Genomic DNA, 17,610 nt, shown 5'->3' with positions numbered 1-17,610 from the left:
TGGGGAGGAGTAAGTAGCTGGTGCTGGGCTGGAGGTGAGGAGTGTGAGTGGTGGGGACATGTCCAAAGGGGCAGGATGCTTGGATGCAGCATGCATGGACACACCAGCTGTGTTGTCGTTACTACTGTGCCATAAGAACATCATGGAAAACCTCTTTTTCTACCATTGCAGGCTCTCCCGGCGTGTCCCATACAGGCCACGTGCGAAGCTGCTTCCAAGGAGGAGAACAAGGAGAAGAACAGATACGTGAACATTTTGCCCTGTAGGTATCAGAGCTGGTTGGGCAGAGGGGGGACACAGCCAGTGCTCCTGCCAGGGCTCCCCATTCCTGGTTTTGGGATGGGCAAGGACACGGTTGAGGTCATTTCACCTCCCAGATGGGTGGCTGCATCTTACTTTAGCTTTAGATACCTATAAGGAGGAGCTCCTTGGAGCCGTCAGCAGCCGGGAGGCCGTGGAAAATGAAACACATGGGAAATGCCGAAATGGCAGAAGAAAAACTTCCTTGGGCGAGGCTTAGCACCTCTCCAGGATTAAGCGAGAAGAATTTGGGGGCATAAAGGTGTTTGTGTATGCAGGGGAGCTGGCGAGCCTGGGCTCTGCTCCAACACCAGCGTTCTCACTACGCCAGGTATCAGCTACATGGAGGGAGTTGGTTTTAATGCAGAGTTTTAATTCTCCTCCAGATGATCATTCCAGGGTTCACCTGACTCCTGTCGAAGGGGTTCCTGACTCTGACTACATCAACGCCTCCTTTATTAATGTGAGTTTTGTAATTTGAAGGGGAAATCCCCACTGGCTGCACCGTGGCCAGCGGTGCCTGGTCCCACCAGGAGCGTGGGGCTTTTATGGAGTGTGACTTGTGCCTGGGAGAGGATGGTTAAGACTACCTTCTACATTAACATCTCCCCAGCTCCTCCAGAGCAATAAATTCTGCTGGTTTTCGATCTCATAACCTTTGTGTGGCTGTGGTAGAGCTCACTGTTCTGCACTCCATGTCGTAAGCCCAGACAAAAGTGGTTGGAATAAGAGGCTGAGAGCTGGGACTCATAAATTCTGGCTGTATCTCTGCCCTTGCTCAGCTGTTATGCTGTAATCACATCTCTTCCCACCTCTCTTTTCCACACTTACACTCCTTGGGGTGCTACAAAGCCGAGCCAGCTGCTTTGGAAGGGCTTTGGGAACCATTCCTGCAGGAACTGGGGATTTCTGATTAATGGTTGATGAGCAGTGTGGCTGATTAATCATCGGTACTTCCCAGCTTGCAGGGCTGGACGTGGGAAGGGGATGAAAAAGAAATCAAGCAACTCAGCTAAAATAGAAGCAGCTCTGCTCCTAGGAGGAGATGGGTCCTATATGATTGGCACCATACAGCTCAAATAAATTGGAAGAGTAATATGAAGAAGTAGACTTGGAAAGAGACAGAGGCACATGAAGAAAAGCAGGACCGAAAAGAGCTTTTTATTTGCTTCATCAATAAATAAATATCCATGAGGAAATACACAAAATCAATCTCCATGAGTTCAACAGCCCCATCTCCCAAAGATTAATACAGATTTTCACGTGATGCTGTGGATGCAGGGTCTGATCCCAGCGGAAGGGCTGTTGGATATCACTTCGTTAGCTCTCTGTGCCAACCAGCGTGGTCATTCCCCATCTACGTGAGCATGGGGAGCGCTGCTCTGGGGCAAGGACCCTTTGCACAGGGATTTTCCATTATATCTGCCCCACTGTTGGTGCTATTTCTCCCCTCAGAGGCTGCAGCCCCTTCTCTGCACAGGGAAAAATGAGGAACAGAGCAGGCGATGGCTCTATTTATTAGTGCTGCAGATGCATTTCATGACTCTTGTGTTAGTAAAATATTCATCTTTCGTTTGTCTTCCTTTTCTCCATAGGGGTACCAAGAGAAAAACAAGTTCATTGCTGCACAAGGTAAATGCTCGCTTATTCCCATACCTCTGTCTGGTGGCATTTGGGCTGGGGTCCTTCTGTTCTGCCAGTGTAACCACAGCACAGCACCTTGCAGAGCTCCCCTGGTCAAAAGGAGGCTTGGCTGGTCCACAGTTTGTCCCCAAAATGTTTTTTTTTCCGGTCAAAGACCAGTGCTGGATGCGTTGGGGAAGGAAGAGAAGCCCTACCTGTGCAATACCGATTGCTGGAGGGTGTCAAAGCGTTTCTGCCCTGAGCCTTGTCCTTCCACTTTGGCTCACAGCTGCAGGTGGTTGATATCTCTGGCAATATTGCCAGTGAGTTGCTTAATTAAATTCCCCAAATCTGTTACTATGGAGCGCATCACACCGATCTGATTTCATTTCTGCTCCTTTTGAAACCTCAGCAGGCAATAACGTAGGCTTGTGCCCTCAGAGAGAAGTTTCACTGTGGTCTTCAGAAGGGAGGCAGGACTATTGATCTAGTGAGAGCAGCAAGCATCACAAGTCTTCTCAAGCTCAGTTATCCCCAGCCGGTGTGACACCTTCCTTAGCCCTCCAGCTCTCTTGCTTTCCTCGTACTGGTCCAAACACATCCCTGAAACCAAGATGCCCACTCGCAGAGGGGTTTATGTCAGCAAAAGGGAGTTATCTGACCATGGGAGGTTGTTTGCTTTTCCACTCTTGACTTGCAAGTGGGTTAGGACATCACCTGCCAGTTGGCCTGGCTCTTGCTGGGGAAGGAAGGCCAGATCAGATCCACCAGTGGGACTGGGCTGGGGTAAAGCTTTGGCTCTGCTTTTCTCTTGGCTTGCCCATAGCCTCAGGCTTGGCAGAGGAGGTCTAGGTTGACTCAGTTCCTTGTCTGGCAAGCAGCAGGTAGCTATTCTTGTGCTATATTGAAATGGGATCCCATGGTTGAAGCACAAGGCTGGGGGACCGGACTTCTGCAAGGCACTTGTGACAGCCACGATTTCCCTGCGTGACCTTGGGCAAGTCGTTTCCATGCTCTATTTTTCTGATTTCCCCTTCTTGGGCTACAAATGGAATTCCTCATTGTAAAACATATCCTAAAAGCCCAGCTCTCATGTGATAGGATTATTCCTTGGGTTAGATGACATTCCCAGACACCAAAACACCTCCTGTGCTGACATCTATTGGCAAAAAATGTGTTGCATCATCCACGACGTGTGACTTCACACACTGGGTTTTGGTCTCAGTGCATGAGTGGTTGATCCTAAAGACCACATCTCTGTTCACCTTCTCCTTAGGACCAAAGGAAGAAACCGTGAATGACTTTTGGAGGATGATTTGGGAGCAAAACACAGCGACAATTGTCATGGTGACCAACCTGAAAGAGAGGAAAGAGGTGGGTGCCAGAAGGCTTCATGGGCTGGTATCTAACCCAACTTCATCTGAATCCAGCAAATCTCATGCCCATGGGCATGTCTTGCAGCTGATCCCAGGCTTGCGTGGAACCAGAGCTCAACTGTGCCCGTTTTTTCTCCCCACAGTGTAAATGTGCTCAGTACTGGCCAGATCAGGGCTGCTGGACGTACGGGAACATCCGAGTGTCCGTGGAGGACGTGACCGTCCTGGTGGATTACACTGTGCGGAAGTTCTGCATCCAGCAGGTGCTCGGGTTCACCTCTCCCATCCCATCCCATCCCATCCCATCCCATCCCTTCCCTCTCTGCACTGGGCATCCAACAAATGCTGGCACGCTCCTCGACTCCTCTGAGGTGCTGGTAGAGCAGAGTTGGGATGAAATGACCCCAGCATCCGTTTTTAACGAGAGCTATTAAGAATTTGCTCACCTTAAACACCTGGGAGCTTGCTCCCAGCAGGTACCAGCATGGCTGTATTGAAAGCAGGGAAGCTGATGGATGCCAAGGCTGAAATTCAGTCCTGTAATACTCCAGCACTTGCTGTTACCAGTATCGGTTCCTGCTGTCACCCACAGATACTTAATGCCTGCAAATAGTCACACTTATCCCGTGAGCCGAGACAAAATCCAGCGCTGTATGCGTTGGTTTTGATTGCTTTCCCATCTGTCACTACGTTTTCTCATCCTCTGAGGAGGTTCTCGATGCTTTCGTCTCTCCGTTTGTTTTCCTGCTGCTCTCAGAGGCAGGCGAGGAAGAGCTGGCGATTGAAAACCTGTCTGGGCCCTGAGTGGGGTTCTCCTGAGCCTCACTCTTCACTCCAGTGGCCTGGACGTGGGTGGTTTCCTCCTCTGTCTTTAATACAAGGATGCTGTGGGCAGAGGTGTGGGAAAGGACGGAGCGGTGGCTTCTGTTTGAGCTCGCTGGGAATGAAATACAGCAGCTTCTGCCAGTTCAGAGCCACAGCTGAGGCTGGGCTGGCATCTCTCACCCCTAGGATGTGGGATGTGATGCTGGGCAATTAAAATGTCATGCAAAAGCCCCTGGAGCTTGGGTCCGTGACCTTTCAGCTGGTGGATGCTACTGCTTCTTAGAATGGTTTGGGTTGGAAGGGACCTCAAAGATCACCTAGTTCCAACCCCCCTGCCATGGGCAGGGACACCTGCCACTACACCAGATTGCTCAAAGCCTCATCCAACCTGGCCTTGAACACTTCCAGGGATGGGGCAGCCACAATACAGGTGTAACCCAAGAGTGGACTTGAGCCTTCCAGCTCAGTCTTGGAGCTGTAGCTCCCTCTCTGCCCTCACTTTTGGGGAAAGAAGGGAAATAGTATTCATCATTCGTCTCAATACATGCTTCCCCTGCAGGTCGGCGACGTCACGAACAAGAAGCCTCAGCGCCTGGTGACTCAGTTCCACTTCACCAGCTGGCCTGACTTCGGGGTCCCCTTCACCCCCATCGGGATGCTGAAGTTCCTGAAGAAGGTGAAGACGTGTAATCCCCAATACGCGGGAGCAATAGTTGTGCACTGCAGGTACGTCCTGGTCTCGGCTGACCTCTGCCTCTCCTGGGTCACTTGGAAAGTGTCTCCTATTTAATACTAAAAGGATTTTTTTTTCAGTCAGGCCTTTTTTATTATTTTTATTTAACTTTCTCATGTTGAATGGGAGCGTTCCACACGGGAACATTCAAAAAAATGCATCTGAATTGAAGGAACTTCTTGGAATCAGCAATATGATGGTGTTACAACTCGTGTTGAGGGCTCTTCGTTTGGGTTAGCTGGATGCTGGGTGAGCCAAGCTTAACACCACTGCTGACCTTTGGTGGCATCTCCCTTGGCTTTCCACTGCCCTGAACATGAGAAGGCAAGATCCCGTGTTGCAGGAAGGCAGTGCTCAGCTAATAGCCTGGGAGCTGGGACCACAGTGTTTGACCTTACGTGGAGTGGTTTCAGGCACAGCAGCAAGCCTAGGGGAGCCACGGGAAACTGTCCATGTTTCAGGAAGGGAAAGCACCACAGTTAAAGGCAGAGGTAATCATGGAATCATATACTGGTTTGGGTTGGAAGGGACCTTCAAGATCATCTAGTTCCAACCCCCCTGCCACAGGCATGGACACCTGCCACTACACCAGGTTGCTCAAAGTCTCATCCAACCTGGCCTTGAATGCTTCCAGGGATGGGGCAGCCATAACTGCTCTGGACAACCTCTTCCAGTATTGCACCATATTTGCAATCTCCCAAGTCCATCTTTCCAGCTTCCTTCTCAGGAAGTAGCTGACAAAAGAGCTTTGTCTTTCCACAGCATCTGCTGGCCTCATCTTTCTCTTCTCCTTAATGGTTGAGTTACCAGCATAGAAACAAGGCTTCCCCATGGGCTCACCTTTGCATGATGGAGGTTGACTGGAAGGAGCAACAAGTAGCTAATAGGAATAGGCAGCCCGTAAGGACTCTGGAAGCTGTAGCTGGCTTAGGTTTTGCCTTGGCTCACTCTGCTCTCTGCCTTCATAGACTCTGGTCGCGGTGACTGCTGGAGATGCGGTGTGCATCTCTCTGCAAAACCCAAGCAACACTGAGCACCAGGCTGAGGACCTTCTCTCATCTCCAAAACAGATTTTGCTATTTGCTCACTGCTTGGAAGCATCTGGCTCGCTCCTGGCTGCTCTACAAGAGACCCCAACGCCAACACTGCTGCACTGACCGCTTGTCCCTTCTGCTCTTTCAGTGCTGGCGTAGGACGCACGGGCACTTTTATCGTCATCGATGCCATGCTGGACATGATGCACGCAGAGAGGAAGGTGGACGTTTACGGCTTCGTGAGCCGGATCCGGGCTCAGCGCTGCCAGATGGTACAGACAGATGTGAGTGTGCTGCTGCAGTTTCTTTTGGGCTTTGCTCACTGGAGTTGTATTTCCTTCGGCAAAACCTACGTGACGGTTGAGCATCATCCCCCATTTTGGAAGGGTACTGCATCAAGTGAGCCTTTCGCTGGATCCTGCTCTTTTTAATCCACTTCATAGAATCGTAGAATCATTTAGGTTGGAAAAGACCCGTAAGAGCATCGAGTCCAATCGTAAATCCAACACTGTCAAGTCCACCACTAACCATGTCCCTCAGCACCACATCTACACGTATTTTAAATACCTCCAGGGATGGTGACTCCACCACTTCCCTGGGCAGCCTGTTCCAATGCTTCACAACCCTTTTGGGGAAGAAATTTTTCCTCATATCCAATCTAAACCTTCCCTGGTGCAACTTGAGGCCATTTCCTCTCGTCCTATCACTTGTTACTCGGGAGAAGGGACCGACCCCCACCTGGCTACAACCTCCTTTCAGGCAGTTGTAGAGAGCAATAAGATCTTCCCTCAGCCTCCTTTTCTCCAGCCTTGGAGAAACTTTTGTGTCGTGTCAGCTTTGTGTTGTGCAGCAAATAAGGTCCCAGCCCCCATACAGCAGCAGGAAGGTTGTTACCCACTTTTCTGGGGTCTCGGAGGGGTGCCACATGCCCAGCAAGCACGGGTGGGCAGTGGGGTGGTGGGTTTGCTGCCAGCATGTGTGGACGGGCACCAGGATGCACTCGCTGAGCATGGAGCAGAGGCTGACAATTTCTCCCTGCCACCCTTGCAGATGCAGTATGTGTTTATATACCAAGCGCTTCTGGAGCACTATCTGTATGGTGACACAGAGCTGGAGGTGACCTCATTAGAGATCCACCTTCAGAAGATCTACAACAAAGTGCCAGGGACCAGCAGCAATGGGCTGGAAGAGGAGTTCAAGGTGAGCATGGCTCTTGTCCTGCTGGATCCGCTCAGATGGTGCTGGGCTGCAGGGACTACCGTGCGCTCGCCTGGTGCTGGGTGGCTCTGAAAGCTGCCTCTGCTTTTGTTCCTTTGCAGAAGCTCACTTCAATCAAAATTCAGAACGACAAGATGAGAACGGGCAACTTGCCAGCAAACATGAAGAAGAACAGGGTGCTTCAGATAATTCCATGTAAGGCTTCCTTGTTTACCTAGAGAAAGCACACTCGGTGGGTGCGGGGACCGTTCGGGTGGTTGTGGCAGGAGTCGGGCTGGAGAGATGGGCCAGTAGGGACCTCATGAAGTCAACAAGGACAAGTGCAAAGTCCTGCCCCTGGGGAGGAGCAACCCCAGGCACCAGTGTGTGCTGGGGACCACCCAGCTGGAAAGCAGCTTGGCAGGAAAGGGCCTGGGGGTCCTGGTGGACACCAAGTTGACCGTGAGCCAGCAACGTGCCCGTGCGGCAAAGAGGGCCGGTGGTGTCCTGAGCTACCTTAGGCAGAGCATTGCCAGCAGGTCGAGGGAGGTGGTCCTTTCCCTCTGCTCAGCACTGGTGAGGCCCCACCTGGAGCGCTGTGTCCGGTGCTGGGCTCCCCAGTGCAAGAGAGACATGGACAGACTGGAGAGAGTCCAGCAAAGGGCCATGAAGATGATGAAGGGACTGGAGCATCTCTGCTATAAGGAAAGGCTGAGAGTGGTGGGACTGTTCAGCCTGGAGAAGGCTCAGGGGGTCTTATTAATGTCTATAAATACCTGCAAAGAGGACAGAGCCAGGCTCTTTTCAGTGGTGCCCAGTGACAGGACAAGGGGCAATGGACACCAACTGAGACACAGGAGGTTCCCCCTGAACATTGGGAAACACTTTTTGACTGTGAAGGTGACTGAGAACTGGCACAGTTTGCCCAGGGAGGTGTTGGAGTCTCCTTCCCTGGAGATCTTCAGAAACCATCTGGATATGGTCCTGGGTGGCTCTGGGTGGTCCTGGGTGGCTCTGGGTGGCCCTGGTTGAGCAGAGGTTGGACCAGATGATCTCCAGAGGTCCCTTCCAACTTCAACCACTCTGGGATTCTATGAGTGCTCAGGAGCTGCCAAGTTGGAGGCGTTTACACCTGCAGTGCTGGGATCACAGACTGGCTGAGTGTGGAAGGGACCTCTGGAGGTCATCTGGTCCAGCCCCTGCTCAAGCAGGGATAGCATGAAGGGACAAGGCAGAGTCAAGGGCAGGTGGGTTTTCATGGTCAAATTTAATGCTGCCTCAGGGGCTTTCTTGCTTTCGTTCTGCCCTGTCCCTGCCATGACTTTCTTCTCAGGAGGTTTACGCTGCTGAGGCTTTCTACCTCAAGGGAGAAGGGAGCCCATATTGAACAGGTCCTGCTCCTGAAGTCCTCAGCATTCCCTTCTCCCTCCCCAAACCAGGGCATGGCAGAAGGCAGAACTGAGTCTTCTTGTCCCAAATGGGTGCTGTAAACAGAGGGCTCCCCTTCCCATATCTCTGTTGTCTCACCTAGGGCTTGGTGACTTCCCAGCTAAAGGCCACACATGGTTATTAAGGAGTCGTGCTTTGAAGGTGTTCCCCAAAACTCAGATCATTTCACTTCTATTTCAGATGAGTTCAACCGAGTAATCATTCCAGTGAAGAGAGGTGAAGAGAACACAGACTATGTAAACGCTTCCTTCATTGACGTGAGTCTTCTTTAATCATCTTTCCATTTTCTCCCACTGGAAACTCTTTACCTCACGCTGCTTCCTATGGAAAGGATTTGTTCCAGAACACTCCATCTCAGGGTTTCATAAGGCTCTTTCCACTTGGCTTTCCTTCGTGTCACTGGGTGGTGCTGGTTTCTTCCTCAAGAAACCCTTCCATATATAGTGTTCCCTCGCAGCCCACAGATGGTGGGAGAGGAGAGCTGGAGCTCGAGCCTCCAAATCCTGGTTTCATTCTGCAACTCCAGGCTCTGATGATGGCTTTGGAGAAGTGGATGCACACAGCTGTGGAAATGATTGCGGTACGGCACTGTTCATTTGGTCAGAAAACATCCACTAGATTAGGTAACGAGCAGTACACAGATCTCAAAACCCTGGGGATAAACCAGGTCAATCCCATTATACCTGTCTGGGTGACGGGAGGAGGTGAGACAGAGAGGTTAAGTGCTTTCCTCACTCCGAGGAGGAGGGAAGTGATTGCACATCCATTTCTCATGAGTGATCCTGTTGACCTCAAGGGGACATCTCGTATGAGTATTTATCTTCGTGCCGTGATGCCGGCGCTGGCCAAGTGACAGAGCCCTGCTCTTTTTTAGCCCAATTTCTATTTTCATCTCCTAATGGCAGGTAGGGTTTTTTTTCCCCCAGAGGGCTATTACTGCCATGGGTTGTACCAGTAGAACCAACTTATTCCCAGTTATAACATCCCAAATTAATTGCTTCCTGAAATCTCCTTTGCTGGGTCCCTGCGGGTTGCTCCGTCTGCGTGAGCATCCGACACAACGCAGCCGGGAGCAGCCGCCTCGTTCTGCGTCGAGATCAGAAAGCTTAAACGTCACGTAAGCAATTTTCCTGGAGGATTCAATTTCCTGCCCCTGCTGAGCTTTGCTTAAACAAGCTCCAAATGACGACGCGTCCTTAGTCACAGTCTGCAGCGAGGGCACAGGGGAACGGCGGAGGTTTTTGGAAACAGAAGCACTTTGTGTTTGTGGAAGAGCCAGAGTCGCTCAGACGTACTGCTGGTTTTCATACATCATAGAACAGTTTGCGTTGGCAGGGATCTTAAAGATCATCTAGTTCCATCCAGTTTTGCTTACTTCTTCCAAAAATCCCCAGTAAAAATCGTACCTGAAGTACTTGGAGCTTAGGCAAGGCTGCTCCAGCACTCAGACTTTGCGACATCGCTTAGGAGAGCTGGAAACCCCAGTCAATCTTCACCAAATGGATAAGGCCGTGCACGTGTCTGGGATGTGATCCCCCTCCAGCTGCATTTCTTTTAAAACAAAGGTCTTACCACAGTAAAGCACCAGCTGATGGCACCTTGGTGTAGTAAATGCCCATGCGTGGGGACGTAGCCCACCATGAGAGCAGGTTTCTCTGCCCAGGCTGTGGTCGTTCACACGGACAGTCACGATGCTCCTGAGCTTGGTAACCTGACTGTGTCCAAGAGCATTCCTCCCGCTGCTCCCGCCATCCAGGCGCTGCCGATTCACCACTAACCCTGTTCTCCAATTGCAGGGTTATCGCCAGAAGGACTCGTATATCGCCAGCCAAGGACCGCTGCAGCACACAATAGAGGACTTCTGGAGGATGATCTGGGAGTGGAAATCCTGCTCCATAGTGATGCTCACGGAGCTGGAGGAGAGAGGCCAGGTAGGTGCCCGGGCATAGCTGCGTTGGAGCACCAGCAAAATAGATCTGTGTGACCCCTTAAAATCTCCCCATGGTCATGGCACTCCCTGTGCCACACGTGTTGGATGCTCTCTCACCCTTTCTCTAGCAAAGCCATGCAGGAGACGTATTTCAGCCTCTACTTCTAATGCAAAGAATCCAGATGTTGTTAGACTCAGGGTGGGGAAATGTTCAGTAAACCAACTCTGGACCCTCAGTTCTCAAAGCACCTCCGAGTGTAGTGGGCATCTTGTCTCCGAAGCGAGCCTATGAGATAGCAATAGGACAAGGGGTAACAGTTTTAAACTGAAAGAGGGGAGATTTTGATTAGATCTAAGGAAGAAATTCTTCCCTCTGAGGGTGGTGAGGCACTGGACCCGGTTGCCAGAGACGTTGTGGCTGCCCCATCCCTGGAAGTGTTCAAGGCCAGGTTGGATGAGGCTTTGGGCAACCTGTTGTAGTGGAGGGTGTCCCTGCCCATGGCAGGGGGATTGGAACTAGGTGATCTTTGAGGTCCCTTCCAACCCAAACCATTCTATGATTCTGTGAGATCCCATGTGACTTAGAGCTGCTGCCAGACACAGAAGACTCCTTCCATTCAAGCCCATGGGAAAAGTACAGGGTCTTCACCATGTCTTCTCCTGTACTGCTTTCTCAGGAGAAGTGTGCCCAGTACTGGCCGTCTGATGGCTCCGTGTCCTATGGAGACATCACTGTGGAGCTGAAAAAGGAGGAAGAGTGCGAGAGCTACACGGTGCGAGACCTGCTGGTAACAAACACCAGGGTAAGAGTCTGACCTTCCCCCTGTGGGGAGCTCTGGATGCTCTTGGGTTTGGCTGTCATTAACCCTTGCTGATGTTTATGGTGCTTTGCTGTTCCTCTTGCAAGCGCTGGACCTTCCCTCTGGCATCTTCAGCTCCATCGTCTCCCTGTCATCCCAAAGTGGCGACCATTCCCTGCAATCCCACCTTGCTCCCTACACTTACCTCCCCTGGGGATTCCTGTCCTGCTCATCACCTCTCATCCAGCCCCTCTGCCCTGCCACCACCCAGCAGCCCTCGTCCTCCTTCTGCCTTGTCCCTGTGGCCACCACCCAGCCTCCCTCCTGCTCCCCATTCCCCACGTCCTGCCCTGCTCCAGGCCGTGGGAATGCCTCCCCTCCACAGGCAGGCAGCTTTCTTCAGTAGATGGTTTTCCCAAATCCTTGAGCTGGTGAGTTTCTTGGTACAGGTCTCCCACCGACATACTGACCTCGAGCTGTGCTCTTCCACCAGGAAAACAAGAGCCGACAGATTCGGCAGTTTCATTTCCACGGCTGGCCAGAAGTTGGGATCCCTGGGGATGGGAAGGGAATGATCAACATCATTGCGGCTGTGCAGAAGCAGCAGCAACAGTCTGGCAACCACCCGATCACTGTGCACTGCAGGTAAAGCCCAGGTGGAGCAGGAGTTGGCCACCCTTCCAAGGGGACGTGCTCTGCAAGGAGCCTGGGAGATGGTCAAATGTCACTTAGAAGACTTTTGCTGAGCTGGAGCAGCCCAGGCAGACGTGGTATGGGCTGTTCCTGCTCGGCTAAGCAAAGAGGCTTCAGTCTTGTAGAGCATGTCCTAGCTAAACTAGGAGAGGCTGGGGCAGGACCTCCCGTTCTCTGGTGGTTCCCCTGTGGATCGTCCCCTGAGCAGAGCCAACACGGTCAGGACAGGTGGTTTCCTTTACCTTCTGGTTTCTCTTTGCCAGTGCCGGAGCAGGAAGAACAGGCACCTTCTGTGCGCTGAGCACTGTCCTGGAAAGGGTGAAGGCAGAAGGGATTCTCGACGTCTTTCAGACGGTGAAGAGTTTAAGACTACAGCGGCCGCATATGGTGCAGACACTGGTAAGCGCAGCTGAGCACACGTCACCGTCCTCCTGCTGCCCCAGACCTCAGCGGGAATGGGCTGAGGACTCAATGGTGGGCAAAATCTTCCTCCATTGAAGGTTTTCTCCATGAAAGAGTAAGGGGTGGAGGTGGGTCAGGAGGTATCTCCCCTTCCTTTTGTTAGGACATCTGAAAGAGTGGAGCTTGGCTGGCTGAAGGCATCAAGCCCCTTTTGAGCACTGACACAAGCTGTAGGAGCCTCCTTGAAGACATCCTCACTCACAGCCCACGTATTTATGGGCTCCAGGAGCCTGGAAACCTGTCCTGGGGCGGCTGTGGCACGGGCTTGGATGTGCAGCGTGGCAGGGAGGGGAGGAGCAGGCAGGGCTAGGTGAGGTCTTGCAAGAGGGGTTTGCAAGGATGCTCAGGGATGTAAAGAACAGTCTTTTTAGGGTCAAAATAGGACCTCAGAGAGGAAGGGGAAAGCAGAGCTTCTTTTGCTGGTGGCATCCCAGCAAGGAGTGTGGGCAGCCCCGTGGTCACAAAGAAGGTGAGACCTCCTCACGGTGGGGTTCCAGTTCCTGCCCTCCGCCTGGGCTGAAGAAATCTGACCATGCTTGGTGCCAGCTTGCAGCGGACGCTGAAGCGTCAAGTCCTGGCTCAGGTGTGAATTTTCTTGCTCTGACGCTGTGTTCTCCCCGAATCCCGCAGGAACAGTACGAATTCTGCTACAAGGTGGTGCAGGAATATATCGACGCCTTCTCAGACTACGCCAACTTCAAGTGAAGAAAAACAAAACACACAAAATATCCGCGCCCCGAAACAAATGACGGAAGAGTTGCCTTCTTTAATATTTTGTAATATTCTGTTTGTTAATATACCCTCTCCCCCCCCCAAAAAAAAAAATATGTGTATATATCTTAACTGTTTTAGAGGTTGGTACCATAAGCTTCATATTAGCTGGAGATTTTATATGTAGCAAAGTGTTAGTGCAGATACTGTTGGCTCCTTTTTTTCCAATGTTTTATTGGGGAATTAAATAGCGTGATGTTTGGATTAATATTGTCCTACCATCTCTCTTCTGGAGAGTCGATACAGGCTGTTATTTTGTTTGTAAATCATTTTGTTGTTTTTTTTTTCTTTTCTTGAGGGAGTAAAGTCTTTTTAAAAAAAAAAAAAAAGAAAAAGAAAGAAGATATTCTGGATCTCATCTGAAAAACAACAAAAAAAAAACCCAACCAAACCCACAACCCCACAAGCACAAGCTTTTCCGAACCTGCAGGGAAATGGTTTCACGTTTTTCTGCGCGTCAGCAATTTAAAAAAAAAAAAAAAGGAGGAAAAAAAAGAGAAAAAAAAAGCGTATTCTGTGTGCGTGTATATATAAATATCCTAAATTTTTTGTATAAAAAGCCAAAAAAAAATTGCCTCCTTCAGGGTCAGGCCACTACATGCTGCTGGTTTGGAAACTGTAGCGACCGTAGCAGGGACCACTGGGATTTCAACCCGAACAAAAATCCCACCCCAGAAAAAAACAAAAGGATTTTTGCTCCCTGAAGGAAACGTCTTTGGGTTCAGTGCCGGATTTTAGACCCGCTGCAGGGTCATCAACCATGGATGCTCACAGTGGCCCTGCTGTCCCCACAGGTCCTTCCCAGAGGGAGCAGTAACCGTGGGCTCCCAGCAGCAAGGGATGCTGCGGCGTGGGGTTGGGGGCTCTGGCTGGAGGAGAAAATGGCTCCACGTGGTCCAAGCTCCGTGTTCTCACCCGCTGTTGTCACTTCCCAAGGGCCACCCGGACCTTTCCCTCCTCTTGGTCTGTAACAGCAGCAAAAGGGGAATTTTGGAGCCATCTCGAAGGCATTGGGCTCTCTGGGGCTGTGTCTCTTCTCCCTCCACTCCTGCTGTGTCCTTGTGCCCAACGTCCTCGTTCCCCAGCTCTAAAGTTTAAGCTGTAAGAGTGACCTCCACCCAACCCATCAGCAGAAAGGCTTTGGAGCAGCCCAGGAGATCTCGGCTTCCGGTAGCCGTGGTCCAGAGAACAGACCATCTGGGGAAATTCTACTATTTCAGAGGACGAGTTCCTTTTATTTCACTTTATCTTCTTCTCTGTGCCCTCCCTGCTCCTTGAAAGCGTGAATGAAAGCTAGGGAGAAGAGCCCTGTGTCCCAGAGGAGACAACCAGACTTTCTCAAGCCGTAGCAGCAGGAGGAAAGGACCTCTGGGCTACACCACACACACACGCACACACACGTTTGCCAGCGCACAACCTGCTGCAGGTCTTTGCCTGCATCCTTGAACCAGAAGACCTCCATCCCTAGATGCCTGGAGGAGATCTCAGATTATTTCTCCTCACATCTCAAGAGTTGCCAAGATCTGTCCATGGACACGTTCAAAATTTGTCTGGTTGCTCCAACCAGCCTGATGTAACTTTGGTGTTGGTCCTGCTCCGTGCAGGAGGTTGGACTGGCGACCTCGGAGGTCCCTACCAACAACGTTTCTGTGTTTCTGCTTCTCAGGAAGGTTGTGCATGGTCCTAAACCTGGGAAGTGTAGGAGCAGAGCTTGAACAACATGCCCATCAGTGAGGTGAGGGGGTCTGACCTCCTGCCAGAAATTAAGCGTAATCAAGGTGACTTCTTGCTCTTGGCTGGATGAGTCTCCACCAAAAAGCTGCAAATGCAAATCGTAGAATCATGGCATGGTTTGGGTTGAAAAGGACCTTCAAAGATCATCTAGTCCACCTCCCCTGCCATGGTCAGGGACACCTTCCACTAGATCAGGTCACTCAAAGCCTCATCCAGCCTGGCCTTCAACACTTCCAGGGATGGGGCATCCACAGCTTCTCTGAACAACTTGTTCCAGTGTCTCACCACCCTCAGGGGGAAGAATTTCTTCCTTATGTCCAACCTGAACCTACCTTCTTGTGGTTTAAAACCATGAGAAGGTCTCCAGATAGTCACTGCTAAAGCACTCACAGATTTTTTAAAGCTGAGGGAGACCCTTCTCCAGCCTAGGCGATGCTCTTGCTGCCCTCCAGACAAGTTTAGGGCTTTTCCTCCTACTTTCTCATTTCAGTGGCAGCTCCATCATGGAGATGAATTTGGGTTGTCAGAGCAGGGGGCAATAAAAATGCTGATTTTTATCATTCCCCTCCCAGAAGAAGAAAAATCTAAGGAAACCCTAACGCTGGTGATGGGCCACGGCCCGAGAAGAGTCCTAAGGGCCAGGGCCCAAGAAGAGTCCTAAGGGCCGAGAAAAATCCTGAAGGCCCAGGAATGCAGGATTTCAGTATTAAAAAAAAAAAGCTTAATATGGTTGATTTAATTTTTTTTTTTTTAATATAAAGAGGTGTCTGATGAAATACGTCCCTTGTTCCTCCCGCAGTTGGGGGGACCGTGCCCTGGTTTACTGGAGGAGCTTCATCCTCTGCTGCAGGCACTGGGATAAGTGGGTTCGGAGCAGAGGTTTCACCCCAAGAATTTGGCTGGGCACCCCTGGGGGGTGATCAGGAGCACGGAGGGGAGGGGGTTGACAGGGCTCAGGGACAGCGACACCCCTGTCCAGCCAAGGCAAGACTTGGGGGACATGGGGTTGAAACCAAGGAAATGATGGAAAAAGTCACCCCAGGAGTTGAGGTATCCCCGTTTTCCAGCCAGGGAAGATTTCCCCAGGTTGGGGGGTGGCTCAGTGGGGCACACAGACAAGGGGAACCTCCCCAGTAGCACCAAACACCCCCCAAAACTGACCTGGCTCCATCACCTGGCACCCCCCCATGAACCTCAACACTGTAATTCCATGAATAAACTTTAACTCCTGAATTGGGGAGCTTTGGGCCAAAGTTCTGAGTCACACTCTGAAATAAATGTCCCGATCCCAAAAGAAATGGGGACTTTCCTGGGATGGGGGAGGTCCCTCTCACCCACTGCGGATGCCCTCCCCAAGGACATGGACTGCCCCAAATGCCCCCGTCCCTCCATGCACCAGACGCTGGCTTCTCCCCGAGGATATTAATAAGGATTTTTTCCCTTCCTTGCCGGAATTTTGGGATCTGGGGAGCTGCCCCGACCTTTTGCCGCCGTATCCGCCACAGCTCCATCCTGCCACTTCATCCAACTGCAAATAGCAGCTGCTGGAGATAATCCGGAGCCAGATCCTGCCTAAATCCCCTTCCCGAGCTCCGTCGCATTCTCCCGAGCCAGAGGGGGGAATTTGGGCTGCATGGCTGTTGCCAGAATCCGGCCCCGATTTGAGGGTGATGAACCTGAAATGGGGAGAGAACTGGTGAAATTGGGCTTGGTGCTGGGTGGGGAAACTGAGGCAGGAAGAATTTAACCCCTTCCCTTCACCAAGAGCATCCCTGGGGGCTACATGACGGCTCCTGGACATGGTGGCCATGGGGCTGGAGACCGTCTGAGCTGGATCCAGCCCTTTCCCAGCTCAGCGGCTGGGAAAGGGCCGGATCCAGCTCAGACGGTCCCCAGCCCCGGGTGACAAGCACGGGGAGGTCAACGCCATCGACGAGGTCACGGTCCCCCGTGGGAGCCGTGACGGAGCTGACGTCACCATCGCCCAGCCCTACAAATAGCGGTGCTCAGCCTGGCCGGGCCATCCATCCAGCTGGTCACCGCTGCCACCGTCATCCACCCGACCAGGTGAGACTGCCCCGGCGGTGGGGTGCTGGGTGGGTGGGTGCTGGCGGCACGTGGGGACCCTGGGGTGGGAGGTTCTGTTCGCCCTGAATCAAGCCCTGCTGGCACCCCTGGGGGGGTCTGTCCGTGCTGGACCCAAACCCCAGCAGCACCCCAAGGTGCTCAACCTCTCCGGCATCTCTGTCCCTGAAGCTGTCCCAAAGAGCATCCATAGGTGCTCAGCCCCTCCACATCTTCATCCCCAAAGAGCATCCATGGGTGCTCAGCCCCTCTGCACCTTCATTCCCATGGGTGCTCAGACCCTCTGCATCTCCATGTCTGAACCCACCCCGAGGATCACCCATTGCTGCTTGTCCCCTCCAGCATCTCCGTCCCAAACTCACCCCAGGCAGCACCCATGGTTGCTCATCCCCTCTGGCATCTCCATCCCAAACCACCCCAAGCAGCACCCATGGGTGCCTGTCCTCTCCAGCACCTCCACACTAGTTCCAAGCAGCACCCATGGGTGCTCATCCCTCCAGCATCTCCACGCCCAAGCCCCCAGCAGCCCCCCGGGGGTGCCCACTGGGGTGGGTGCCTGTGGGACAGGGCCCCCTCTGTCCCCACAGCCCCCCCGGCC

At 52.1% G+C, this 17,610-nt stretch overlaps 1 protein-coding gene across 1 annotated transcript in view; it reads left to right on the top strand.

Annotated features, from left to right (window-relative positions):
- The window catches only part of PTPRA (protein tyrosine phosphatase receptor type A), a 141,271-nt gene extending 127,794 nt beyond the window's left edge, over positions 1-13,477 (top strand). Inside the window, exons 10-24 of the mRNA XM_086612573.1 lie at positions 172-262; positions 687-763; positions 1,896-1,932; positions 3,200-3,297; positions 3,443-3,562; positions 4,684-4,850; positions 6,040-6,175; positions 6,942-7,091; positions 7,211-7,304; positions 8,718-8,794; positions 10,334-10,468; positions 11,145-11,270; positions 11,761-11,912; positions 12,224-12,359; positions 13,053-13,477. Coding sequence (XP_086468699.1) covers positions 172-262; positions 687-763; positions 1,896-1,932; positions 3,200-3,297; positions 3,443-3,562; positions 4,684-4,850; positions 6,040-6,175; positions 6,942-7,091; positions 7,211-7,304; positions 8,718-8,794; positions 10,334-10,468; positions 11,145-11,270; positions 11,761-11,912; positions 12,224-12,359; positions 13,053-13,127 — 1,671 coding nt within the window. The 3' untranslated portion in view covers positions 13,128-13,477. The remainder of the gene's footprint in view (positions 1-171; positions 263-686; positions 764-1,895; positions 1,933-3,199; positions 3,298-3,442; positions 3,563-4,683; positions 4,851-6,039; positions 6,176-6,941; positions 7,092-7,210; positions 7,305-8,717; positions 8,795-10,333; positions 10,469-11,144; positions 11,271-11,760; positions 11,913-12,223; positions 12,360-13,052) is intronic.
- The last annotated feature ends 4,133 nt before the right edge of the window (positions 13,478-17,610 follow it).

The sequence above is a fragment of the Tauraco erythrolophus genome, chromosome 5 (genome assembly GCF_009769465.1).
Source record: "Tauraco erythrolophus isolate bTauEry1 chromosome 5, bTauEry1.pri, whole genome shotgun sequence".
Classification (NCBI taxonomy): Eukaryota; Metazoa; Chordata; class Aves; order Musophagiformes; family Musophagidae; genus Tauraco; species Tauraco erythrolophus.
The sequence above is the reverse complement of the archived record's forward strand: the minus strand, read 5'-3'. Positions and strand labels throughout refer to the sequence as shown.